The sequence below is a fragment of the Embiotoca jacksoni genome, unplaced genomic scaffold, assembly GCF_022577435.1.
Source record: "Embiotoca jacksoni isolate LCO1_2020_lvr unplaced genomic scaffold, fEmbJac1.0.p SCAF_14, whole genome shotgun sequence".
Taxonomy (NCBI): domain Eukaryota; kingdom Metazoa; phylum Chordata; class Actinopteri; family Embiotocidae; genus Embiotoca; species Embiotoca jacksoni.
Genome location: NW_027185274.1, coordinates 5,919,356 through 5,944,892, shown reverse-complemented (window position 1 = coordinate 5,944,892; position 25,537 = coordinate 5,919,356). Strand labels below are relative to the sequence as shown.

At 42.9% G+C, this 25,537-nt stretch overlaps 3 protein-coding genes across 5 annotated transcripts; 2 read left to right on the top strand and 1 right to left on the bottom strand.

The window, feature by feature from the left end:
* Nucleotides 1-2,799: 2,799 nt before the first annotated feature.
* On the top strand, nucleotides 2,800-6,095 carry LOC138197503 (excitatory amino acid transporter 3-like). The gene is made up of 9 exons (XM_069148378.1): nucleotides 2,800-2,821; nucleotides 2,969-3,071; nucleotides 3,199-3,241; nucleotides 3,346-3,402; nucleotides 3,503-3,681; nucleotides 3,972-4,079; nucleotides 4,940-5,062; nucleotides 5,210-5,404; nucleotides 5,957-6,095. The coding sequence occupies exons 1-9, from the start codon at nucleotides 2,800-2,802 to the stop codon at nucleotides 6,093-6,095; spliced, it is 969 nt and encodes a 322-aa protein (XP_069004479.1).
* A 3,021-nt stretch (nucleotides 6,096-9,116) lies between these two features.
* Nucleotides 9,117-19,375, top strand: rps6kb1b (ribosomal protein S6 kinase b, polypeptide 1b). Of its 3 annotated transcripts, none has more exons than XM_069147596.1 (16): nucleotides 9,117-9,276; nucleotides 10,735-10,778; nucleotides 10,876-11,011; nucleotides 11,200-11,268; nucleotides 13,641-13,788; nucleotides 14,601-14,658; nucleotides 14,860-14,960; nucleotides 15,105-15,195; nucleotides 15,847-15,937; nucleotides 16,076-16,183; nucleotides 16,270-16,332; nucleotides 16,721-16,798; nucleotides 17,042-17,149; nucleotides 17,643-17,755; nucleotides 17,872-18,113; nucleotides 18,932-19,374. In XM_069147596.1, the coding sequence occupies exons 1-16, from the start codon at nucleotides 9,208-9,210 to the stop codon at nucleotides 19,009-19,011; spliced, it is 1,599 nt and encodes a 532-aa protein (XP_069003697.1). In that variant the 5' UTR covers nucleotides 9,117-9,207; the 3' UTR covers nucleotides 19,012-19,374. The 3 variants fall into 3 exon arrangements, with proteins under 3 accessions (XP_069003697.1, XP_069003700.1, XP_069003699.1); XM_069147598.1 differs by having other exon boundaries at nucleotides 9,118-9,276; nucleotides 10,891-11,011; XM_069147599.1 differs by lacking the exon at nucleotides 10,735-10,778 and having other exon boundaries at nucleotides 9,117-9,317; nucleotides 10,891-11,011; nucleotides 17,872-19,375.
* Nucleotides 19,376-19,419: 44 nt separating this feature from the next.
* On the bottom strand, nucleotides 19,420-25,264 carry slc33a1 (solute carrier family 33 member 1). Its single transcript, XM_069147595.1, has 9 exons — nucleotides 25,210-25,264; nucleotides 24,197-24,654; nucleotides 23,903-24,056; nucleotides 23,619-23,814; nucleotides 23,310-23,509; nucleotides 22,988-23,172; nucleotides 22,788-22,905; nucleotides 22,107-22,322; nucleotides 19,420-22,015 (listed from the first exon to the last, which is right to left on the bottom strand). The coding sequence occupies exons 2-9, from the start codon at nucleotides 24,610-24,612 to the stop codon at nucleotides 21,848-21,850; spliced, it is 1,653 nt and encodes a 550-aa protein (XP_069003696.1). The 5' UTR covers nucleotides 24,613-24,654; nucleotides 25,210-25,264; the 3' UTR covers nucleotides 19,420-21,847.
* Between the last annotated feature and the right edge of the window lie 273 nt (nucleotides 25,265-25,537).

The following is a 25,537-nucleotide window of genomic DNA, read 5'->3' as shown; positions in this document are numbered from 1 at the left end:
GAGTAACTTGAACACTTTTCTTGAAAATACAACCATTGTATATGTTGTGCTCTTGACGCTGTGTTTACCCTGAATGGGGCAACCCGCTCACTATGTCCAGGCAAAGAGCACCCCCGGCTCGATTTGGCCCCTTTTACACACGCATTGTTAACCCAGGGTTAAAATTTGTGCAGGGCTATGTGATTCTTACTTCTCCTCGCCCATGGCTAAATGTCTGCAACTCATGTTTCTGCTTCAGCATCACTCGACTACAGCAACTTTACTGAAGCCCCGTTTCACACTGTTTCACCTTTATAGCCTCGTGTCTTGTTGATTTTAAGGGGCGAACCTCATACACTCGCGCTAACCCAATTCTGGACCGGGGCCAGTAAGTATGTGGCTCAAGTCATGGTTAGCCCACTTTGGAACGTGCGAGGATTGAGCCAGCGTGAAAACTTTCTTAGCTTCTTCGTCTAAGGAACTATTAGTGAGCTGCGTAGTGTGAAGAGCGCACTCCAGAGCAGGGTGAGCCCCGAGTGGGCCGTAGTTATCCACCCAAAGTGGACTAAACATGGAGTTAAAAGGTGCCAATGTGGACTAGGGTGTCATAGTTCATCCTTGGTGTTTAGTTTGGTCTTTTTATTTTCTTCGTGTCCATTATACTGTGTTTTCGTGGTTTAGTCTTGTCAATGTGTTTTCCTCATCCTCTGTCCTCAGTTTTTCTCGTTCATTTCCTGTTTTATTTTGGTAGCTCAACTTGCCTTGTTTTTGTCTTAACTTCCTGTGCTCTGGTCTTCCCACCTGTGTCTGTTTGTCTGCCCCGCCCTGATTATGTCCACCTGTGTCCAATAGGTCTCCTTGACCTCATGTGTATTTGTACCTTTGTCTTATCTTCATTTCTTTGCCAGTTCTTGGTAGTTTCCATGCTTTTCGTTCCAGTGGTTTTCCTCTGGTATGACCTGAGTTTTTGTTTCTTGGATTCTGCCTCTTGCTTGCCCCTCTTTGTACTCCTGCCTGATACTCTAGTTTTGATTCTCTGGACTGTGATTCTGATACTGCCTCTGGAACTCGTATTTTTACTTTTTCCTCTGACTTCTTCAGTAAACCAGTTTTATCTGATCTCCTGTGTTTTGAGTCGGGCATTTGAGTCCACTACTGTCAGCCCCCGTACCATCGGGCTACAGTAAAGTTGCTGCTTGCCGCGTGACGCACTGTTCCACAATGAAAACATTCGTGTCAGACGTTTAACCCGAGAACAATAAAACCCAGGGCTGGTAAAGGGGCAGTGTGAATCTCATGGCCTGGGTCTAAGGACCGCCCTGGTCCGAGCACCGGGCTCAGGACACGCACTGTGAACAACAAATGACAGTAGATGCCGCCGGGCCTGAGGGGGAAATATGTTGTTGTTTGGTTTTTTTTTGTGGTTCGAGTATATAAATGGCATCACAACATGATTTTCACATTTATCTGCATCAAATTATGACAACCAGCCCATTCATCAAAATGTTCATCAATATCACTATTGATAAACAGTAATGTCATTTTTCACACTTTTTGCACAACAATGTCCTCCATAACGTTAGTACCAAACACTAAGGAAGACGCTGTAAATAATAAACGTGTCATGCAACAACCAAAAATGATTCTTAGCCAATCACGTTCTAAGTGTGGATTTGATAGGTATTTTTTTTTATAAAAGCCTACTTAAATGTGTAATACCAGAGTTTTTGCAGTTCATCAGTGATATGTTTGAAATTGTCCCCCTTTGCCTGCCTACTCTGAAATGATAGTCATGTATGCTGTAACACTGTAAGTACTCATATTTGACTCTGTTGATCTGCTAATGTTCAGCACACAGACAGTATTATTGAATGTTTTCTGTTTTTTTTATAGGAGTTGTTTCTCTGCGTGCTGACGTCTCCAGAAAATTAGCTACTAATGCGACCTTGTACTTTGTCTTGACAACTGTTTTGTCTGTGACGACAGGTAAGAGAAATAGAGCATCAGTTGACAGAGTTTCACTTTCTTTTTTCTTTCGCTCACATTTCTGAATACAGTCACAGAAGTCTTGAACAGATCTACCGTAATCTGAAGCATCATTTTATGTTTTAAATCCCTTTTTTATTGTCTTTGCTGTAATTTTCATAGAATGAGTTATTTTCCAATTTTTTTTTCTGTATTGATTATCATGAAAGGTGCAGTAATATTAAATACATTTTTAGTTACAATAAGCGACATACAGTAGCAACTGTAAAACCCAGGGCTTGAAAACTTACTCAATGATGGTAATGCTCAGGTTCTGATTGTGTACATCCAGGTCCTTGGCAAGAACTTTCAAACTTGCAACTATGTTGAACTTAATGCCACAATATGTATTGTCTTATACTGTTATTCTTGTAGTTTGACCAATGACCATGGTATAACTAATGTTTAGCAGAAAAAAAGTTAGATGTACCAGCAAGGGCTGTCCCGGTTATGAAATTTGAGTTGCCAGTTAATTATCACACGAAAATTTTAATTACCTTTGACTTGTCTTTTTCTTCTCATTCTATTTAGACTGCCACCTTTTTGTTTCAAATCCAGAAAATTACTTCCAAGTTATTGGGCTGTCCTGTTTCATTTGGCTTCAAACCGAAATGTACCGACAGCAGTACTGTGGTGTTTATGCTAACAAGTATCGGGCCTAAATTGTGCAATACACTCGTCTGTCCCAAGTTTTGATGCGCCTGGGTATCAAAATTAAGGTTGCAAGATTTAATTCATTCAACCTCCCATAACCTGCTTTCCCACTTGAACTTTGTCACTCTTGTAGTTCGTCAAATGACCATCTTCTTCGACCCTGGTCATACGTGCATGTACTTTATACACCTGTAGACGAGGCCAAATGTGAAACTGACATGGCATCCAGTGGACTGACAGGTGTACTACACACTTTGACGTATGGCATCTTTTTTTGCTCCCTATGTCCAATCTTGAATGTGTTTTGCAGGATTGGTCCTGGTGCTGGTGTTCAAGCCGGGGTTTGATATTAGAAAAAGTAGGACAGAATATAAGGAAATATCCTACCCCCTTATCTTGATGAATTTAGGGAGGTAAGAAGGCAGGTGCATCACATCATATCTGCAGAGTGCCTGAATTTATAGTTTTGTAAACACTTACAAGTTGACTAATTATTTTCACTTATCATTATGATGTTTGACTTTCATTTAATCTTGATAGAAACATGGTGCCGCAGAATCTGGTCGAGGCTTGTTTCCGAACGGTAGTTTGTCTTTCTTGCATGCTACATACATCACACATTTCCTTGCTTTCCATGAAGGAAAAAAAATGCAGAATTTATTTGAGCCCCTTTTTTTTTTCTCTTAGTACAAGTATGTTCTGGTGGAATCTAAAATGTCCGGGTCAAATTCTACCCTGAACATGGTACGATTTGTTTAAGCTTACCTTTTCAGTGTCAGCTGAGAGTACATGACATTGCTGTCAGACCACTGCTCTTACTGGGCTCCTCATGTCTCTTCACAAGACCACTCAAGAGGAAATGATGGATGCGTCTTACGAAGAAGTCAGCACCCTTGGCCTGCTGACGTCCTCCTTTGTTTTTGGAATGGTGCTCAGGAAGCTTGGGGAAGAAATTACCATCATTGCTGATTTCGCCTTCATCTTGTATGGGATTACATCATGTGCGGTTGTCTGGATCGATTGGTAAAGTGGAACAACATTATCTTTATACCTGAATTTACACACATATGTGGAGAAATAGACTGAATACTGTGTGTATGTTAAATAATATATATATATATAATAGCAGTATGTGTCAGTCCTCTAGGTTTTCACATCATTTTTTGATTTCAGGTTGTAATTTCCAACAATTCGGAGTCGTATTAACTGGATTCTTTTGAGTAGTACTGTGATAATAATCAGACAACTGTCTCATGTTTGATAAGTAATTAAAGTATTCATGCCCTCTTTTGATCTAGTAGTTTCCTTTCCAGGTACTTGCCACTTGGTATCCTGTTCATGACGGCATCCTTTGTCGCCGAGGTCGACAACTGGAACACATTCTACAAACTGGGAAAATTCATTGGTGTGATTGGTATTGGGTATGTCCCTTCTCTCTCATTCACCACTTACAGATTCATGTCTCAAGGCAACTAGAAATATACTAATAACTTTGGTTTAGGCATATAGGGGCAAACCATCTGCATAATGTGAGAGGGAGGGAACACTTGCAGACGTCTCCCACAGTATTCCCCACACATAGACTTTACTTAGTTGGGCTGTCCAGGTATATTAACGGCTGCACGAGTATATTTTCTGACCAATTTTTAAATTTTTGGGATTCTGTCTGAGAGAATGATGTAATCTGCAACAACAGATGTAATCTGCAACAACAGATTACATTGACAATCTCCCCTCACGCTACTTCACTTGTCTTTACGTTTTGAAACGAGCAGAGGTGAAGGGGAGAAACCTGAATGACCGTCAGTGACACTAAAACACTGCAGAGACTTTCACTTTGAGCTGAAAGGAAATGGATGTACATAAATTGAGTACACCCATTTCTGAATACAGAGTGCACCCAGACATCAAAGTCACACCATTGGCCATTAATCACATGATTTACATGCACTGCAGTAACTGAGTGGGGATTAGAGGCTTCTCTGTCTGCAGCCATCTACCTAGCATCTACCGATAGCCTGCATGTGAGGTGTTTTAGTTTACATCTGTAAATTGTAGCAACAGAAGAAAACCTGAAACCTCTCACCCACTAAACTGCATGAGTATCTGCATGCACATCTGTCACATGCCTCTCCACCCCCCTGCCTACAGTAAATTCTCAACCTGCTAGAAACACTGCTCCAACACTTGCTTTGATTTCAGAGGGGACGGGTAACTTGGTCCTACCCATCAAATATATACATACATCAGTGGTCACTGTATGTTCAATTTTGTGTTTCAGGCTCATGTTTCACACAGCAATAAATCTACCAATGGTCTACCTTCTGCTCGTGAGACATAACCCCCTAGCTGTCATTAGTGGGGTTTATCCTGCGTTACTGAGGGCATTAATCACCTCTTCCAGGTAAGAAGAAATTTGAGGTCTCGGTTGTCTGCTGTCTGATGTTAGCCCCGTGTTCATCATCAGGGCTTATTTTTAAATTGATCACCTAACCTGCAAAATGGTAAGCAGTTTCCTGTCTTGATTTCTTTTCAATGTTTGCCTCCAAAGTTCTTCCACGATGCCTCTCACTTTCCAATGCTGTGAGGACAACCTCATGATTGATCGCAGAGTGACTCGGTTCATGGTGCCCATTGGGGTGTATCTCAGCAGGAGCGCAACTGCCATGTACCAAGTGGCTGCGGTAGTTTTTATCACCCAACTCAATGAGGACGATGTGGAGTTGGACCATGTCATCATCTTGGCGTAAGTCGAAGTATTATTTTGTTGTCACATTGTCGGTTCTAAAGAAAATCCTTGAAGTAATCCCAGAAAATCTCAAAGGAATGCTCATAGAAATTATGTCTGCATTCAAAGGCTCAGTGTGCAGGATTTCACAGGATCTATTCAAAGAAAAGCAATATAATATTCATAATCATGTTTTCATTAGTTTAAATTCACCCAAAAACTCGGAATTATCTTCATTACCTGAGAATGAACCCTACATACGTAGGGAGCAGGTCCTCTTCTACGGAGCCTGCCATGTTGCACCGCCATGTTTCCACAGTCGTCCACAGTGGACAAACAAAACTCGGGCTCATAAGAGTGCCTTTTTGTTTTTATCAATTGTCACGGCCACTGTAGATTCTCTTTCGTGCCTGGAGACGGAGTGCGAGCAGAAAGCTGTTGAGTTTGTTGCAATCTGCTACCTGATCACTGGATGCCACTAAAGCCTGCACACTACTCCTTTAAGCGTTAGCAATTTGAACAATATATGATACAGTTTTCCACACAAGAGTCTGTATGTTTGCTCTGCAGATTGACAGCAACCCTTTCCAGCATCGGAGCAGGGGTAATCCCAGCGTCAGGAATGGCAACAACTTTTTTCATTCTGACTGCAGTCAGTTTACCTGTCGGGGATGCTGTCATCTTGGTGGTTGCAGAATGGGTGATGTAAGTTTCATCTGTAGTTTAAAACCAGAGATAGACACCAAGGGCTCCAACTTACACCCAGGCAAAGCAGAGAAAAGTCTAACCGTCATCGTCGTTACTTTTCTGTCCAGTGACCCATGCTGGTTAAATAGCAAATTTAGCCCATCTGAGTGTCCGTGGGCATGTTGGTGTTAAAATGAGCTTTGGTCAGCTGCGTTGTTGGTGCATTGCTGTCTTGAGGCAGATGAATGTGACTGAGCAACTGACCAAGAGAAACCTGGACTAAAGTCAGTGGTGCAGTACTTAGCTGTTCTTTTAAAGTTTTTATGATTGTGACATATATACGGTACACTGGTGGGTGCACAATGCACATACACACTGCATGCTACACACAGGGACATGCAGCAACGCACAAACGTGCAAAAATGTAAAAATAAAACGATTACAATGAAACATTATTATTGTACACATCAGTCTGCTCAATCTCCACACAAGGAGGTCCATTTCCTCTGCAGAGAAGGTGCAAAGCACACCTGGCTTTTAAAGGGAAATAAAAGCCAAGTGTGCTTATTATTGAATTAAGAGACTGAGTACCACCTCTTTAAACCATGCACATTACTCTGTGCTAGGATCAGCCGCAGTTACTCACTAGTTCAGGTGGATCTGGACATGCTCTAAATCCAATTGTACCATAAGCTTTTGACCATGCGCTCAGATTGTTATCCATCTCTGGTGAATACTTTTAGCAGGGATCACTAAAGATGCCCTTTCATTTTCGAATAGTTGATTATAAAGAGACACACAATGTTGATGTATGAAGAGTGAATCTTTTATAAAACACTGTGAAATAGCTTTAATTCAGTTCACTGTGACTTGTTTTTCTTTCAGCAACCACTGCAACACTGCTGTCAACGTTTTGGGAGGATGCTTCGGTGCAGCATTCGTCCACCATCTGTCCAAAAATGAACTGAACCACAGTTAGAGGCCAGATGAGAATCAGAAAAGGTGATATTCTAGGTGGTCTCAGTGTTTTTGCATTTTTATTGGAACCCATTAAATTAACAAAGAAGGTTGAGCATTTCTTAAACTTCAAAGCATGCATGAGCTAAGATAAGAAAAAGGAAGGTTTCACGTTATCTAATAACAACTGGACCAGCGCAAGCAATGTTATGGCACAGGAGAAGTTTTTACCTTTTGTCTCACACGGCTGTGTTGTGCTTTATCTCAATGACAGTAGTGTTGAAGAACGTGCCCCCCCCCCCCCAGCTGACTCCCACCCTTCCCCCTTCTGAGATTAGTTGAATGATTTGTTTTGTCATTTATTTTCTTTTTTTTTTATTTCACAGTAGTTGCATAGTTGAATGCTTTAAAGAGGACTTTGTCTTTTGTGTCAGAGTAATTTAGTTGAGTTTAAATTTATTTAATATTTTTGAATTTAATTAAAATTGTTTTAAAAAGTGCAGCTGCTGAATTTATTTTTAATATCTATTGGTAAATAATATTTAGAAACCGTAGACATGTATTTTAATTCCCCACAGCAAAGTTTCCATTAAGATAAAATCAACCATCAGAGGTTTGTAACGAATTAAATAATTGATTACAGAAACAATCATTAGGTCATTTTATCTGTTTATAAAGTCACACTGGTCCAGTATCACATTTTGTAAGTCAGGTGCTGCTTTGGTTTGTCTGTTAATATGACAACATAACAATAATAGTATTCATATTATTGAATTCATCATATTTTGGACAACATGCTATAGTCTGACTTTTCGCTGAATATTACTTAGATATTTTGACTTTTTTTTGTTTTATCACTTTTTGGAGTGTGACTTTTTTCTGAACTGAACTCAAGTTACTCACTGGACTCACTGTGAGGCTCTAACAATGCACAATGAAAAAAAAAAAAAAAGGGTTTTGGACTTTTATCTTTGTTAGAGTTTTGTATTGTTGTTGGTATTAGTATGACTGCATGTACAAACCTGAAGCTGTTTGGCTTTCCTTTAGAGGGACTTGCCTTAGGGGGATTCAGCCCCTGTGAACCATGTGGCTTACCCTTAGAGGGATTCGCCTTAGGAGGTCTCACCCTCGGTGAACCACGTGGCTGACCCTTACAGGGATTCGCTCTCCGTGAACCGCGTGGCTCATCAAGGGGACTGGCCCTCTCCGTAAACCATGAACCATGTGTGATACCTGAGCGGGGCTCTTCACAAGGTCGTTTCCAGCTCGGCGTCGCAGACCGCCGGACTATCTTCGGCGCCGAAGGAGGAGCTGCGGCAGGAGAAAGCGTTTCACGGCGTTCACTCAGAGCTTCCAGAGACTCAACAGGTTAAAGATTCTACTTCACCAAGTTTACTATTCATGGTTCAGATTTCACCTCGGCCTGTTGAATTAAAAATGGCAGACTTCCTGTTGTAATGGTGCATTAGAACTTTTTTTGTGCGTCTTTGTGTGATACACACGTCCACCGAATTTCATGCATGTAGGTAAATGGAGCCACCGGGGCAACTTTCATGAATTTTGGAATATGATAAAGCCTCCAAAAGTGCAGTTCTTTGTGGAGAAAAATAAGGAACGAAAAGAATAATATTCCTTTGGTGCTCGGGCCCTAAAAATATGATCCAATCTTATCCAAATAATAAACACAAGTTTTTGTTGTACACCACACACCAAATAGTTTCTGAATCTGTTCCAATAATTTAGCAAAGCTCACAGGCGCTAATAGTTTTTTTTTTTTAACGCAGTCAGCTGCGGAGCAAATGCTTTGTTTTATGTACACGTTTGGCCAAAGGTTTTTTTTATTTATTTTTTTTCCTAACAATTTTTGGTGGGTTTCCAAAAAAAAAAAAAAAAAAGCGAGGACCGGTATTCTTGTAATAAAGCAGTGAATCCAGACATTTATAGGGGAAACAACGACACTGCGCGTTATGACCAAATAAGACAAGTCACCCTCCCCCTCCTCCCCCCCTACCACCCCTCCCTCTGGTGAGCGGCGCAAATGCGCATGCTCGGTGTAGTAGCCGGTTATGGCGGCGGTGTGTGTTTGTCCATGAGGTGGGGGGGGGGGGACGCCTGCTGCCTTTCTTGCGGTGTGTGTGTGTGTGTGAGACAGAGCGAAACCGAGCGAAGCGCTTGCCATGGCAGGAGTGTTTGACATTGATCTGGACCAGCCGGAGGAAAACGTCTCCGACGACGAGATCGAGGAGGTACTTTTGCGGGAAGATGCTGAAGCGCCACCGCGAGAGCTGTCACCGGCCGAGAGCGTGACGTTAGCCCCGTTAGCGCTGTTAGCACTGTTAGCACCGTCAGCCGACCGCCGCAGGCCTGCTGCAAAAAAAAAAAAAAAAGAGGGGGGGGGGGGCTTCTCAAACCGGCTCACCGCCGTCAGCCTGACCGCGACAGAGCTGTCACCTGTGTGGGTTTTTGTTTGTTATTTTAATCGTAATGTCAGACGGGGGCTTGAAACGCTTGTCACGTTTTAAATGTCCCGTCGCTGTCACGTTGGGAGTTGTGCAAAGCTAGCTGCACTTGGCCAAAGGTGCTGCAGTGATAAATGTGGCTCCGTGTGCAACAGTTTATTTTGGCAGGACTTGGGACATAAAGGGGACTGTTTGCCCCCCACCCCTTATTTATTTATTTGTTTTTGCTTCTGTTCACGCGTGTAAAAGTGACGCCACAACAACACTGCACATTTAGACTAAACAAACCGAGATTTAAATGTTATTTTGTGCACGTGTCGACCCCTAGGAACCTGATTAAACCTCAACTCTTGCTGTTATAGTGATTTTTTTTTATTTAATTATTATTTTTTTTTGAATAGGAGAGTCCCGACAGTGCAGAAATAAACTGCACGCACAAACAGTTTACACACTTCCCCGTGAAGATAAACAACTTGTGTGCTGTTGCCGAGTGTCCTGCAGCATGTTGTTGTGAACGCTGCACTGTTTGGACTTCTCTTGGATCAGAGAGCACTTTGTTTTGAGTGTTACTTCACAGCTCCCGTGTGAATGTGAAGCCAAAACACCTCCGTAAAGAGATGGATGTTAAGACTAAACCTATTGTACAGTCAGATTTAATGTGAGTAGTGCTGCAGCTAATGAATATGTTCATTAGCGATTGATCTAATCGTGAATTTCTGATTTTGATCAATCTGTTGTGGCCGATTTAAAAGTCAACAAATATTCGGCAATAAAGTGGAGAATGTCATTTAAAAATTAAATTTGCTTTAAAAATGACGTGATTACTTATGAAAAAGATTTTTTTTTTTTTCTGTTCATTTGATTAATGTGAGCATTTAGAGCCGTTTCTGTAGTTACATGAAGTCATGAACCCAAATATCTTTTCATGTAAGTGTTTTTCCAAATTTGAATACGCTTCATTCTCTATTTAACTGCAGCCGTTATCGAAGCTGTTTCTTTGTTTAGGCTGTCAAGTATTATTAATGCTTTATTATTACAGTAGCTGCTTAAACGAAGGAAGAAAAAGCAACACACATGCATCATGCGTTTAAAGGCTTCCACAGACTTAAATGATAAAAAAAATGTAAAGAAGTCATTACCATACCACAAACATGTTCTCTACGTTTTCATTTTCACCCTGAAGTTCCTCATTAGAACAAAAGCAACTTAACGCCATTAAATTCTGCTTTCTCCTTTTCCTTTGAGGCTCAAATCAATGATATCATGGACCAGTGCAGTGGATTCGAGTTGTAAGTGTTCAAATGTTCATCATGTTGTTGTTTGATTTTTTTTTTTTTTTTTTTAAGTTGAAGTAGTCAAGAAGAAGCATAATTAAATACATTAAAGCATGTCTCACTGCAGCAACATGGACGACTGTGAGAAGATTGAGATTTCTGAGGACAACGTCAACCAGGGGACGGAGAACATCAGACCGGAGTGCTTTGAGCTGCTGCGGGTTCTGGGGAAGGGCGGCTATGGAAAGGTACATGTCTCGGCCAAGGAGCAGCGAGTCTTGACAAAGTACACTGAACGTGCACACACTCCTACGTACACACACGTTGGATTATTCTGCGTCCACAAAGTGAAGCGTGGAATTATTCAGACTCGTATTTCTTCCAGCTGTTCATTTGATTTCTCCAAACATGTAAATCACTTCCCTTTGCTGCGCAGGTTTTCCAAGTTCGAAAAGTTGTCGGAGCTGCATCGGGCAAAATATTCGCCATGAAAGTTTTAAAAAAGGTAAATTTCTCCCTCATTAGTTCCAGATCACGATCCTGTTTCAAGCAGCATCGATTACACATGAACACAACTGCACGCTTGTTATCACAACTAAACATTATGATGCTTCTGTCTGCAAATATTGGTTGCCGCTGAAGCCAGTGGTGGGGTAAGATTTCACTGCTATTTGGTAGGTTGCCATCTGCGCTACTCTGCTGCAGCGTTGGCTCTTAAAACACTCTGCCTCAGCCCATTAGATCCTGCTTGATATTTGTGCTGCTTCTGCTTGATTGGCTGACGTGACCCCAGTGACACATCGAAGACTTGCCAAAGCTCACTTATTGCCTTCGATCGCTAAGCTTCGGAGCGGCACGGCAATCGACGCCGGTGGTGTTGGGATCGAGGCCAGGGCTCATATTTATGATGCATCTCAGGAGGTGAAATTGGTCCTGACTCGTTCTAAAAATCTCAGTGACATGCTGTATAGATTTATGTCACTGACTTATGAAGCTTTTCTCCTGAGGAAGTTATCCTCTCTGCTGGATTTTGGAAGAGTTGCAAGTCTGCCCCAACCTGTTAGGAGTTCCCACCAGGTGGGTAGTGATAGGAAAAATATGCAGTATATATTCCAAAAGCTGCACGGATACCGCATTTGATCCAAAATTACAAGCTTTCCTAAAGATAAAAGAGTACAAACGTCTTTGAATTCAGATTTTGTACGAGATAATCACTCAAAACTGGACCCACTGCAGAAAGAGAAAAAGAAATGTTCTTGAAATTTATGCTTCATTAAAAACAAATGGATACAGTATTTATAATATCATTTTATATTAATTATTTATAATTCTGCCTGTTACTTCTTTGAAGGTGTTAAAGAAGTCCTCATTCATTTCCGTCTTTATAGTTCATAGTTTATAGAGTTATCATCATGTCATTTACTCCTAAATGAGATCTGTGATTGTGTGTGTGTGTGTGTGTGTGTGTGTGTGTGTGTGTGTGTGTGTGTGTGTGTGTGTGTGTGTGTGTGTGTGTGTGTGTGTAAAGGTCAGTGGCTTTTAGTAGAGCGGTTACGAGCTTCGCGGTAGTGTTGTTGTTGTTTTTTTAATCACTATAAATCTATTTTTACATTTGGAAGCAGAATCTGAAGGCAAGTGAACAAGATGTTGACACCAGAAGTGTTCTGGTTTCTGTTTGAAGTCGGAGTAGCGTGGACCAATCATGTTGGAGCGGGCTTTGAGTTACATGATGCAGATTAAAGCACTGGCCAAAATGTACTCTCAAACTTTTCAACCATTGTTTAATGACAATTTAGCTTTTTATCATCTGTGTTATAGTAGTTTTATACTGTTAACTGAGTGTAAACTGGCTACCTGTGAATCCGGTCGTAGACGTCGCCTCTCAACTCCGTTCTCAGGTCCCAAGTTGCTAATGGGACCGTAAACAACGAGCGGCGCCCCGTAGTGAGTTGTCCCATCTGCGGACGCACAGGAGTACACGACACACCTACTACATGACGCATCCACGCTGCAGTCAGGGTTAGTGTAGGACTATATTTCGGTATTTCAGAGGTGTGTCGTGTACTCTGCAAGACTGCTGATAGACTGAGGAAAAAGTGTCTTGACAGGGTATCCGCTAGCTACGCCAAACCCCCCAAAATGTGTGCCGTTGTTCCCAGAGGCTAAATCATCATCAGACGGAGACGGTGGAAACACAAGGCCATGTGGTTATTGAAAAAGGCCTGTTGTCACCACTCAAAGCTGAGATATCATTTTTTTGCAGACAGGCAGCTCTTTAGCTTTCTGACACAAGTAAACAAACAAGAGTAGCAGAGGAGAGCTGGAGGAACAGAGGGTTAAAAGCTGAGCACATAGAAAACGACAATGATGCTCAGTCTGTTGGCTTTATTGTACTCTATAGATCTGTAATCCCACTGTGTGTTTAATGCACGTCACTGTCAAACTTGTTTTGTTGCATGTACTTGAGTCACTGTCAGAACTTAACTGAACAAATTTCAAAGAAACACTTAATGCCTTGTTAAACGTACTTTATTCATGAATGTAGATTGGCAACAATAATGAAATGTCACTTTTCTGGTTCAGTGATACAGTTGATGAAGCTGCTCAGCTCAGCTCAGCTCAGCTCAGCTCAGCTCCTGCCTCTCAGATGTTGTACAGTGAAACACTTTTTTGTTTTCTCTACATTAGTCCTGCAGGACAATCAAGCAAGCAGCTCGTAATGATACAGTGATGTGAAGCCGGTTGAGAGAAGGTTTTGTGGTTTGGATCGATTAGAACTTGTCCGGTCTTTTTCCACCACTCTTTGTTTTATGCTGCTGTCTGCCTCCTAACTGAAGTGGATTTATTTATTTATTTATTTGTTGTCGGGGTCGCCAGGCTATGATTGTACGCAATGCCAAGGACACAGCCCACACCAAGGCGGAGAGGAACATCCTGGAGGAAGTGAAGCATCCCTTCATTGTTGATCTCATCTACGCCTTTCAGACAGGAGGAAAGCTGTACCTCATCCTGGAGTACCTGAGCGGTCAGTGCACACGAACATACATGCCTCTGATACCCTGCAGGAATATGAAGGCAAATGACACATGCAGGGTCAGTGTGGAATCACTCTGCTTGTAAGGGTTGTAGTTCACATCAAGACAAACCCTGTCTTATTTAGACTTTCATGAAGTAAGTTTAGATCTTTGTGTTCAGAAACTTCAGAATCTCACCAACGTGGTTTCCGACCGGCTGGATCTGTAATTAACAGAAGTGAAATTAATTACTCAATAGCGACTCCAGTTGGCTATTGTAGGCTTGGGACAGGATATGGAAGCTCCTATTGGCTCAGTGAGGTGTCAATCAAACCGACAGAGTACAAACTCAATGTAGAAGCTGGCACAGCACTTTCATCCACAGCTGTCTCCAGTTATTATTTTACCCAATGCCGACCAATGAAAGTGAGCCGAGCCGGTCCCGGCCGCGATGGGGCCGGACACACACTGGCAAAACATCACAAATACATCCTGTAGTACATGTTGTAGCTCAGCCTCCCACTTCTTCAACTGGCAAATGTTAAACATGCGTCTACATTTGTGGAGCGTAGCGAACTAATGAGGTGATTCATAAAGACGGAATCACTTCCTGTTTGAGGGTCCGAGTTTACCAGAACGTTTTAGATTCCCAAACAGACTGAAAAGGCTCAGATCATGTTTAACTGCATCAACGTGGTGACCAGATAGGCAGCACTTCTCTCTACTGGTCTGCTCCTGGGAGGTCAGTAATGGAGAGAGATGTGTGATGTTACGGATGAGTGCCACCCGTGTTGATATTATAAACATGTGCTCACCTTAACAGGAGGAGAACTCTTCATGCAGCTGGAAAGGGAGGGCATCTTCATGGAAGACACAGCCTGGTGAGCTTTGCTTATTTCTATACTGGGTATTTCTAAACTGTGGAAAACAAGTGCTGCAGCCGAGCTGTTTCAGGCACCACCGCTGCTGAATCATTGAGTATGAATCACTGGTGGATCCCTATTTAGATCAAATGTGCCGTTTCTTGTCAGGAAGTCGTTTTTATTTAGTGAAATGGTTTCTCCACCGGTTTCTCCTTCTAGTTTTTACCTGGCAGAGATCTCCATGGCTCTGGGTCACCTGCACCAGAAGGGCATCATCTACAGAGACCTAAAGCCTGAGAACATCATGCTCAACAGCCAAGGTGAGTGGGAGGGGATCAGTGGAAGTCATCTAGAGATTTAGTCACATAATGTGAAAGCAGTTCCTCTTACTTTTAATGTTATTATGATTTAATGCATGAGTACTAAATGTTAGTGTGTCTGTTTATGTGTTGTGTACCTTCCAGGTCATGTAAAGTTGACAGACTTTGGTCTGTGTAAAGAATCCATTCATGACGGCACGGTCACCCACACTTTCTGTGGTACCATTGAATACATGTAAGTAAGGCGCTTTCGCTTTAATCTGTCTCTGATCCAGTGGCATTTACGTATTTGTTTTTCTCACTCTTGCTCTCCTTCTTCTGTCATCAGGGTTCCCACAGGTCAGGGAATTTCATGGAATATCAGGGATTTTTTTTAGATTCATTTCCAGGCAGGGAGAGTCAGGGGATTTGATCTTTTTTTTTTAAGCATGTTTAAAGTTTAGTTGCCATTTATAAAAACAGTATGTTCCATGTAGTCTTTTTTTTTCCACATTTCCTGTATTGCGTTACTTGTCTCCGTTTCACAACGTGACCATTACTAAAGCACTAAAGTTACGCAGTTACTTATACCTGCTAAAGACAAACATGCCTTTGGCTACAAAATGATGACTTCAAAGACTGAGAGATAAAAGTAGATGAGGAAAAAAGAATGTCAAGTTTGTAAAGCTACTATAGATCAATCAAATGAGGAAGAGGGAGCCCTATTCTTTGTCTGCACAGCACAACGGCAGCCTGTTTTTCTGTTTATTATAGGTATTGAAAATTTCAGCTTTTTTAGTCAGTGAATTCAACATCTGACTGGGAGTGGGAACCCTGCTGTCATGCTCACTGATGATCTTTGCTCCTTAACGCAGTAGTAACACGTGCGCACTCGTGTCGTTTGCAGGGCGCCAGAGATCTTGATGCGAAGCGGCCACAACAGAGCGGTGGACTGGTGGAGTCTGGGCGCTCTGATGTACGACATGCTCACAGGAGCGGTCAGTTCACAATTTACGACCTTAAAAAAAAAAAAAAAAAAAAGCCTTGAACGTCACTCTTGTAAATGGTCTGCTATAAAAATCTGGATCAAAGTTTGGGCTGTTAGAGTAACCGCTGTCTCTCTTCCGTTACCGTAGCCACCGTTCACGGGGGAAAACCGGAAAAAGACCATCGACAAGATCCTGAAGTGCAAGCTCAGCCTGCCACCCTACCTCACACAAGAAGCTCGAGACCTCCTCAAACGGGTATTTACTGCTCATCCTACTCAAGGTGCTTGTCCGTAGAACTGCTGCGTTAGTGTTATTTTGACATGGGACTGCTGCTTGTACAGTTGCTGAAGAGAAACGCCTCATCGCGGCTGGGAGCAGGAGCAGGAGACGCTACGGAGGTGCAGGTGAGAATACAACACCAACTCTGTCACCAAGCACTGATCTCACATTTACTACTGTGGACCCTTTTTAACATTGTGTGCAGCAGTTAAAGAAGTAAACGTGGGTGTGATTCTTGTTTTTAGCTGCAGCCAGCAGTTAGTTTAAATAATTATGCCTCCGCTACTGCAGAACATCCAGTCCAGACTTAAGGAGTTTCTAACTGGCTGGATTTTTTTTTTTACAAACTCCGAGTCCCTCATACGCAAAACACACTCGTATCGATACTTGTTTTCTTGTTATGTTCAGAAATGGCTGCGGCTGCGTAATGAGAAGTTTATTTACTCCTTCCCGGACTGAAGTGTTTTATAAACGCCTGTTCGTCGTGCTCTGTGTTCGGTATCCCGCCCGCAGGCTCATCCCTTCTTTCGACACATCAACTGGGAGGATTTGCTGGCTCGGAAAGTGGAGCCTCCCTTCAAGCCTTTCCTGGTGAGTGTCAGAGGACCACAAGTAGTTACTGAATTTGATTTTACTTACAGTAGTTTTAGTTGGGAAATGTGAGAATCTTCACCGTTCACACGTAATGCCGCCTGAGCAGCTTGAGTTTCGAGCGAGTTTCAGGAATTGAAACCGAAGGTGTTCTCCCGTTTCAGAGCGTCTCCTGCTGATCTTGACAGCCGACACGTCGACTCATGTTGCTGTGCCGGTGTTTCTTCTCTTCTATCTTTGCAGCAATCAGCGGAAGACGTGAGTCAGTTTGACTCGAAGTTCACCAGTCAGACACCAGTGGACAGCCCGGACGACTCGACCCTCAGCGAGAGTGCCAATCAGGCCTTCCTGGTAACTTCCCACCACGTTTTCCTCAACTTTTGTAAAAGCGAACTGCTCATTCAAAATATCTGTGGATGCCAAAAAACAACAGCTCTAAAAATGTCCTGCTTGCACTGAAACACACTTCATCAATTCATCAATGTCTTTGCTATTCAGGATGAATAATTGCACTAATTGTTAACAGTCATCTTAATTACGTCTCTTCTCAGTTACCAAAGATTTTAATAGTAAACTGGCCAATTGTCAATCAGTGTTTTGCTCCTTAGTTTATTTGCTTATGTATTAATATTATCAAAAATTGTGTTGATTGATATTCAGTTTAACAGACAACACAGATGCAGCTGTCAAAGAAAAGACCAAAAATAAATCAGATTGAGCAACAAATATTAGATTTACAGGTACTGCAATTCTGACTTAATCAGATGAGCTCATGTCTTCCTCACGTTAAATGTGACCGGGCACCACCTGCTTCCTTCTCACGACCTCTGTGTGTTTTTCTTAGGGTTTCACATATGTTGCTCCTTCAGTCCTGGAAAACATCAAAGAAAAGTTCTTGTTCGAGCCAAAGATCCGCTCGCCTCGACGGATCATGGACAGCCCAAGAACGCCCCTCAGGTACGTCTGCCGGGTCAAAGGATGTCCCGAAAGATGCTCTAGATGTCCTTTCAAATGACACATGAAAACGTTTCTGAATGTACCACACCTGTATCTTCTCCCCTTTGTGCCTTCAGCCCAATCAAGTTCTCAGGCGTGGACTGCTGGGCCCGGAGTCCTCTCCTCCCCGCCGGCGGACAAAGCGTCCTCCAGTCTCCTCAGGACCAGGCCATGGAACTGTCCACCCCGGAGCAGATGGACGTCACGACAAACTCCGAGGCCTCGGCCCCTCTCCCCATCCGTCAGCCCACCGGAGCCAACCTCGGTCAGATGAAGCAGCAAGCCTATCCTGTCGTGGCCAAGCGACCCGAGCATCTACGTATGAACCTATGACCCACCGCACCTGTTTAGGAGAGTTTATTTCTTGACTCTTTATTTTTTTTTTTTTCTTTTTTCTTTTCTTCTTTCCTTTGTTGATATTTTTTTAAGAAACAAAGCAAAAAGATATGGATGCTAGAGACAATTGAAAATCCAAAATTGCACATCCGCACACTACATATACTGTCACAACCTGGAGTTTGTGCTTCTGGGACTCCAGGGTGCTGCAGTTAAGTGCTACCGACGTCACCATCTCACCACTCTCTCCTCCAACACCTCAGGTCTGTTGACCCTTGTCTTCTGCCCCACCCCCCCCTCCACCCCCACCTACCCCTCTTCTGTGAACTGGACAATTAGGACTGGAAATAATTTGAGGAGTGACAGTCTGTGTGTGGTCGGGAAATCAAAGGCGACAATGTGTTACACACATCATGTTCTACAAGACATCCAAAGTGCTTTGTGCTAATTGAATGAATGCCAATGAGGAAACGGCTTCCACTGGAAGATTTCAGCAGTACTTCTTCTCAGATAAAATGCTTCCAGGCTCTGTATGAAATAATATAAATTAAATTTATTATTTAAAAAAACATGATCCAAGCAGGCGAGCAGAGGTTCTGGTATCTATGAAAAGAGCTTTATGTCTTAAGTTTTATAGCAAGGATGCAACACATCAATGACGAATCAAAGAGCCTAAATTAAAAGAAGAAAAAAATGATGTTGACTTTGTACATTGTTTCAGCATTAGTGTTGTGGATGAATTATGAAATAGCTTATTCGATGGATTTGACTGATCCATACTTTGGTTATCTGCTCTTCCAGCGTCCGACACTCTGGGTTTTATCACTGGATCAGCTGAAACTTCGGCAGACAGAATTCAGCTTGATGCGACATTACCGTGACCCACTTTCTCATCACCACCCTAAACGTCAAACTGATCTCGGTGCTGCTTTGTGTGAGTGACCCCAACCCACACCCCACCCCACCATTGTCTCCCTCTGACTCCCCCTCAGCGGTTTAGGACGTCAGACTTGCCCCCTTGCCTCCACCCCTCCACCTGAACCCCTGGAGTGAATTCACCTAGGAGACTGTGGCACCAGTTGATCTGGACACTCTGCAGTTGTGAGGTTGAACGCTCCAAAAAAAAAACTTGGAGCAACATTTACAGCCTCCTGCATCAGCATTAACTTGTTTAGGAGGGGAAATTTTAGATTCCCTGGAAAGCAAGGAAAATTATAAATAAAATCAAAAAAATAACAAAGTGCATCATGTCTTTTGTGTAGATTCAGGAAAAACAACTGGAGACCTCATACGTGTGAATATTTTCTTTTAATCACATATATTTGCTTTAAATCTCATCAGTATGAATATCAGAGTCCATAATCAGAACAGGAAAGAGAACTGCTGCTTGTATTTTTAAATTTCTCAATCTTCCCTCACCCTGTGCTTATATGTTTGGAGATATGGGCTAATTGTAAACAATAAACAATAAATCCACAATGAAAATAAAAAAAAAAAATTCACGGTAAGATATAAATTAAAAGCAATTATCTGTCACGGATATCATAGTAGTTTACCACCAAAGGCCAGGTGAGCAGACTACGGTGAAAAGGTCAGAAAGCTAAAATATCAAAAATAAAAAAATGCATGTGTTGTTGGAATGAACTATCACACGGTATCCACAATTACGTTTCTCTTAAGAAAAAATAATCAAAACAACAAATGTAGTGACCCGGTGTAGCCAAAACAGCCACACAGGATGAAGTGCTGTCATCAAAAACACACGTTGCTGTGAATGAACATGAAAAGCCTCACGCGTATGAAGTTATGTGAGGAACATCTGTGCGCTTCAGAGGAAGCAGTGGCCCTGAAAAGCGCTACCTTAGCAACCTAAAAATGTATGACCTTCTGTGATTCAGTCAGAAATATGGTTTGACTCTCACGTGAACCCTGATTGTGCACTTCAACATTTACATTCGACAGAACAGTTGGCTGTTCAGTGCTGGCTTTTGATAAAATACTGTAACATTCAGTTCATTGTACAGTATGAAAAACACGAGCAGAGCATTTGCTTTCACGAAGTTGCTCTCTGAGGCTGCCGGTCTGGGATCTGAAGAGTTTTGTGGGCAATAAATTTAGTGTAATTATTACGGGCCACAGCGAGTGATTAAAGCCCCAATATCCACCGCTACACGGTCTGTGTATTTAATGATAAGCTAACAAAAGAACACGGCTCCTCAGGGAAGCTTGATACCTGCCAAGCACAAAGTTATTACAGCTAAAACCCTGATGGATGATGGCTAATGCCCCATTAAAGTGGAATCTACAACACAAATTTACACAGATTATATAGATGTTAAATGTCTAAATGAGGACTCCTGTAATAATTTGTTGCTTTAAGTTCAGTGCGCAATACATCCAGTAAGTGTATCAGTAAATCTGGAGAATGCTGCTTCCTGTCCTGGCTGTACACTGCCAAGTAAAATCATACCATGAAACATCATGGTATGATTTTACCATGCAAGTATAACAATACTTGCAAGTTAAAAAATAACCTCAAGGGAAACCATTTACCAACTAGGCCCAAGACAGCCCAACAGTAAAAGCACCGAACAATAATGCTCTTAAGAAGTATAATCAGTCATATGAAGATTAAAATCAAATCAGATTTAAGGAAGGATGGAAAAATGGAAGATTTCTCCTAGAAGCTTTTTAATATTTCGGACATCTAACCACTGATGACACTGATTTTAAATTAGGCAGTTTGCAAATTGAACTTGCCATAAGTAATGGTTACTCAGCTTCAAAGAGATAAATAACTGAAGTATGAAAACATCTGTGTTGATTTGTGGCATCTGCCAAACTACAGTACATCACTGAAAACAGAGTTACACGATGAGCCTTCCTCAGCTTCATTTCCTGTAATAGTCCTTCCATTATTTCAGCTCATTCCATGTTGGCTTTGAATTGTTTCTCCAAAAACATTGTAAAACTAAATGAGGCACAAATTACTTAAAAGGAAATTAAAAATTTTTTAAAATACTGCCTGAGATCTGAGTCAAACAGCCAGGAAAGCTATACTTCACACCGGCTTGAATTTAATTGGATTACCAGATGGATCGAAAGCATCAGGTCAGACACGAATAGGAAATCATACCCACACACGCCCATCCAGTTAGATGAGAGGAGTGAATCGATCTCATGTTCTGCCAGTCTGTTCCTTTAAGTATCCTTTTAGTGGCGGTTAAATGGTGGCCAGGAAGCTAAACAAGTTCCTTAGATTGTTTTGCAATAATTTTCTTCATGAGGAAAGGATACATTTTCAAGAAGTCACGTCTTGCTGCTATTTGGGGGCAAAATGCAAAAACACATGAAGCAGTTCGTCTTGGTAATCCAAGCAGGTTAAAGAAAAACTTGAACTCAGTCTCCCAGTTTTGGTTTGGTTAAGCTATTCCAAGCAGCAGAATATGGTTTTAGAAAAAAACAAAATCAATATCTAACTGGTCTGACTGGTTGTTTCGGTTTGACACTTTTACAGTTAACCCAAGTAATGATGGTCGAAAATGATAATAATGGAGAATTTCAAGTGTGCTGTCAAGGTGAAAAAAAAAAAAAATAGAAAGTGAGGGTAAATGTTGCTGCTAGAGCGCCACCACATGGATGAGGATGGAATGACAGACGTTCCAGCATTAGGCCGTTTTTGGAGAAGTGTCTGTGGTATTGGATGACAGAGTGCTGTCACTGCCTCGATCTGCACCTCCACGCAGCGGGGCCCTGCTCCTGCAGCCGCCTCATCTTCTTCCCTAGCCACACCCACCAGGCTAAACCAATCACGACACACACCACAGACTCCACGTAGTAGCCGTCCAGCGTCGTCACACAGACGCCGTCTTCCTTGACGCACAGCTGGTGAAGAGGACAGGAACAAAAGAAGTTTGGACTTTTCCAGCTGCGAACCAACACTATTATTGCTCCACCTTTCTCTCTAATGACTTACCCCTGCCTCTTCTGGAGATCCACAGCCCTGCGTGGCGGCCCCCTGACACTCCTTAGAAGTCAGTGGATCCACCATCCACAGGGCCAGAGTGGAGGGCCAGTTTCCTCCGAGGTTAGTGACGGTGTTCAGCAGGGTCATGTAGGTCCCGCCGATGAGGGGGTCGCTCACTTTGGCGTGGAAGGCCATGCAGGCCACGTACATGCTGTACAACGTCACCTGGAGAGATAAACACGGGGGTTAACTGGCTGTGATGTTAAAAGGCCTCCCTACTACAACTTTTATTATTATTATTGTTTGATATTGACTTATTGTGGCCTGCTTGTTGTCAAAAATCTAAATCCCTGAAGGAAAAAAAAAAAAACATATATTTGGATCTTTCAGTAGGATGACAATAAAGACATATGAAAGGGATCACGTGATGTTTTAGGTGCTTTCTGTCTTGTTGCACAGCAACATGTGAGAGCAAAGACTGGAAATAAGTGAGTGTGTCAGAAGAAAAATGAAACGAGTCGCAACACTTCATCCTTGTGTACCTGCTTCAGACACAATATTGGTGATTAAGTTGCATAATCCTTCATAAAGGATGCTGTACAGGGAGTCAGTTTGGTTTGTGTGTTGATAAGATCCTGCCAACCGGAAAAACTAGAAGTAGAAATTGTAAATAGAACAGAAGTACTAAACCTGATGCAACGCGTAGCTAAGCAGCACAATGGCATAGTAGTAAACAGGAAACCCTCCTTCCTGTTTTACACTGGGGGTCCACCACACCAGTACAGCATAGCCCAGCCCTATAAGTAACCTGCAACACAGGAGGAGACCGTTTAGCTCACAATATGCGTTTGTGTGTGTGTGTGTGTGTGTGTGTGTGTGTGTGTGACAACCTAAAAGGGAAGGCCTTGTAGAAGATGTCCAGAGGCCGGGGCCCTGCTGTGTATCTGCTGATGACCACCGGTAGGAGGATCTGCAGCGGCACCATCGGCACTGCCAGCAACGCCAGCTGCTCCTTGGGGACTCCAGCCTCCACCAGCTTCAGACCTGTAACCGCGTCTGCTGCGGAGAAACCCATCTGAAACACGGAGAAGAAACGAGGTGAAACCTTCCCCACGCGGAGCGCTCACCTTCCACAGCCGACGTGCAAAAGAAAAACCGTCAAAGTTACATTTCAAAGTTTAACCAAACTTTTCTCTGGTGATGGTCAATTACTTTAGCTGTGAGGAGTAGAAAACAAAAGGTGAAGACTGTGGGCATCTTGATGATAGAAAAAAGCAGCTTGTAGGTTTCCATGACGCCCTCCGTCTCCTCCGGGACTTTCCTCTTCCCTTTGACGTGTTCATTTTCCCTTTTAAAGACGGCTACCAGAGTGGTGGAAACCAGGAACACCACCCCCCAAAAAAACAAGAAATCTGCAGCAGAGGAACAAAGAGAATCAACAATTATTCAGCTGATCACTTTAGTCGTCAACCATCACAAAAATGTCTCTACTTAAATCTGTAAGATGTGGATAGAAACTACTTGACAAGGTGACGATGCCGGAGTCCTTGGGCTCTATTCTGAGGTATTTGTTGCAAAAGTCAGCAGACTCCAGAGCCAGAAAGAGCACGTTTCCCAGGAAGTAGCCGGCCGTCTGGCCCACCGAGTTGCATGTAGATGCGTAGCCCACATTTTGTCTGGATAACATCGTCAGCGCCCAGCCGTCCACAGCTATATCCTTAAACACAAGAGGAGGCGCAGGGAGCGAATGAGTACATTTATCTTTCTGGATGCGTGTTTGTATTGCTGCGTACATGAACGTTCACCTGCGTGGCTGCCAGGAAGGAAAGCATAAAGAAGACTGCCGTGAGCATCAACACGTTGGGCCCTCTCTCGCTCTGCAGCAGTGAATTGACCGTGACGGAAAGATAGAGCATGAAGAACCCCAGCAGGTACTGTGTGGGCACCAGCCAGGACTTTCTGCAGAAACAGGGAGGAGGTGAGGGGTGGGCCCTGAGATGTTATCAGGAAAACGACGCACAGCGGAGGGGGTGGGGGGGGGTGGGGGTGGGGGCAGGAAAAATTGGCCACATCATTTAAAACGATGGTGTCCTTCTTACCTTCTACCAAACCGGCTGAAGTACAGTGCGTCCACCATCGGTGCCCAGAGAAGCTTGAGACTAAACGGCCAGAAGACGAAGCTGAAGAAGGCCTGGTCTCTGTAGCTGACGCTCTTGCTCTGCAAGATCAGAGGGATGCTGCCAGCCAGTCCGAGAGGAATCCCTTGCAGCACGTAAAGGAAGAGGAGAAGCAACACGTTCCCCAGCTCTCCACGGATACCGGGCTGCCCCCTGCGACGCCTCCTGCTCTCAGAGTCCGAGCCTCTCACGAGGCCCTCTTCTTCCTCTTCCATCTCCGGCTCAGAGGAGCTCGGGTCTCTCTGCTCCATGTCACTCACGTTTTCAGGCGGCAGGGTGGACCCCGCCGGTTTCCTCTGCCGCCAGCTGCTGTGCGCGATGAGATCTGAGGGCTCCATGATGGAGCAGTGGGCATCAAGCCTGCTGCGCCCTCAGCAAATCTGCAGGGAGGAGATGAGAAGGAAGTCCTGAAACAGCTCAAACAGAAAGCTTATGAAGAGCAGGGTCTCTGAATCCACAAAGGCAAACATTACAACAACAGAAAGTTACCACACATCCACAAATATGTGCGCACTCACGATTATCATGAGGTTAAGTGCTATTATGAGAAATCGAGAAATGTGTTAAAAGTTTTCAGCAGTCGCCTTAAAATGATCAGGTGTTATGTAAATATCTATATCTATATCTATATCTATATCTATATCTAGATATAGATATATATGTAAAAAAAAAAAACATACGCACCATGAACAAAACTGTTAAAGCGCGTTTCCCCATAAGGACAAGAAATGAGACATGCAAGGGACATGAGATGGAAAAGTAAAGCAGCACATGAAGTCATGCAGACCTGCTGATGACAGCATGCTGAATGAAAGACAAGAACAACAAACGGCTGAATCAGAGCCGATCAACGGGGAATAGATTTTTATTAAGTCGATTCGATCAAAAGTCGGCAGCATCCCGATAAAGGTAATGAACACAGGGCAGTTGATTACCGTACGACTGGACACGGGTTACATCAATGGACATCAACACAACAGAGGCAGGAAGTGCGCCGCGTGCAGCATTTAAATGTGTCCGGCGCCTACAGCTGACGTGTCAAAACGCAGCTGCGTGTTGTTCCGCTTCAGTGTACATAGTTCATACTTCTTTTTTTTATTTTTTTTATACATACACATTGTGCCATACGACAAAAAAAAAAGATTGTTTGATAACAAAAATAAAAACTCAACTCGAAGATACTATAGAGGTATTTTATAGGTGGTAATCGTAGGTCTCGCGCTGGCATTGATCCTTTGATGAACAGGGACTGAAAATTTGAAA

Bases quoted from the DNA above. Each gene is read 5' to 3' on its own strand.
- LOC138197503 (XM_069148378.1), top strand. From the start codon at position 2,800: ATGACCATCTTCTTCGACCCTG. The intron at 3,072-3,198 runs GTAAGAAGGCAG...TAATCTTGATAG, and splicing joins ATCTTGATGAATTTAGGGAG to AAACATGGTGCCGCAGAATC. The intron at 3,242-3,345 runs GTAGTTTGTCTT...TTTTTCTCTTAG, and splicing joins TCGAGGCTTGTTTCCGAACG to TACAAGTATGTTCTGGTGGA.
- rps6kb1b (XM_069147596.1), top strand. From the start codon at position 9,208: ATGGCAGGAGTGTTTGACATTGATCTGGACCAGCCGGAGGAAAACGTC. The intron at 13,789-14,600 runs GTCAGTGCACAC...TCACCTTAACAG, and splicing joins CATCCTGGAGTACCTGAGCG to GAGGAGAACTCTTCATGCAG. The intron at 16,333-16,720 runs GTGAGAATACAA...TCCCGCCCGCAG, and splicing joins GAGACGCTACGGAGGTGCAG to GCTCATCCCTTCTTTCGACA.
- slc33a1 (XM_069147595.1), bottom strand. From the start codon at position 24,612: ATGGAGCCCTCAGATCTCATCGCGCACAGCAGCTGGCGGCAGAGGAAA. The intron at 23,815-23,902 runs GTGAACGTTCAT...CTTGTGTTTAAG, and splicing joins CCTTCCTGGCAGCCACGCAG to GATATAGCTGTGGACGGCTG. The intron at 23,510-23,618 runs GTAGTTTCTATC...CCTCTGCTGCAG, and splicing joins CGGCATCGTCACCTTGTCAA to ATTTCTTGTTTTTTTGGGGG.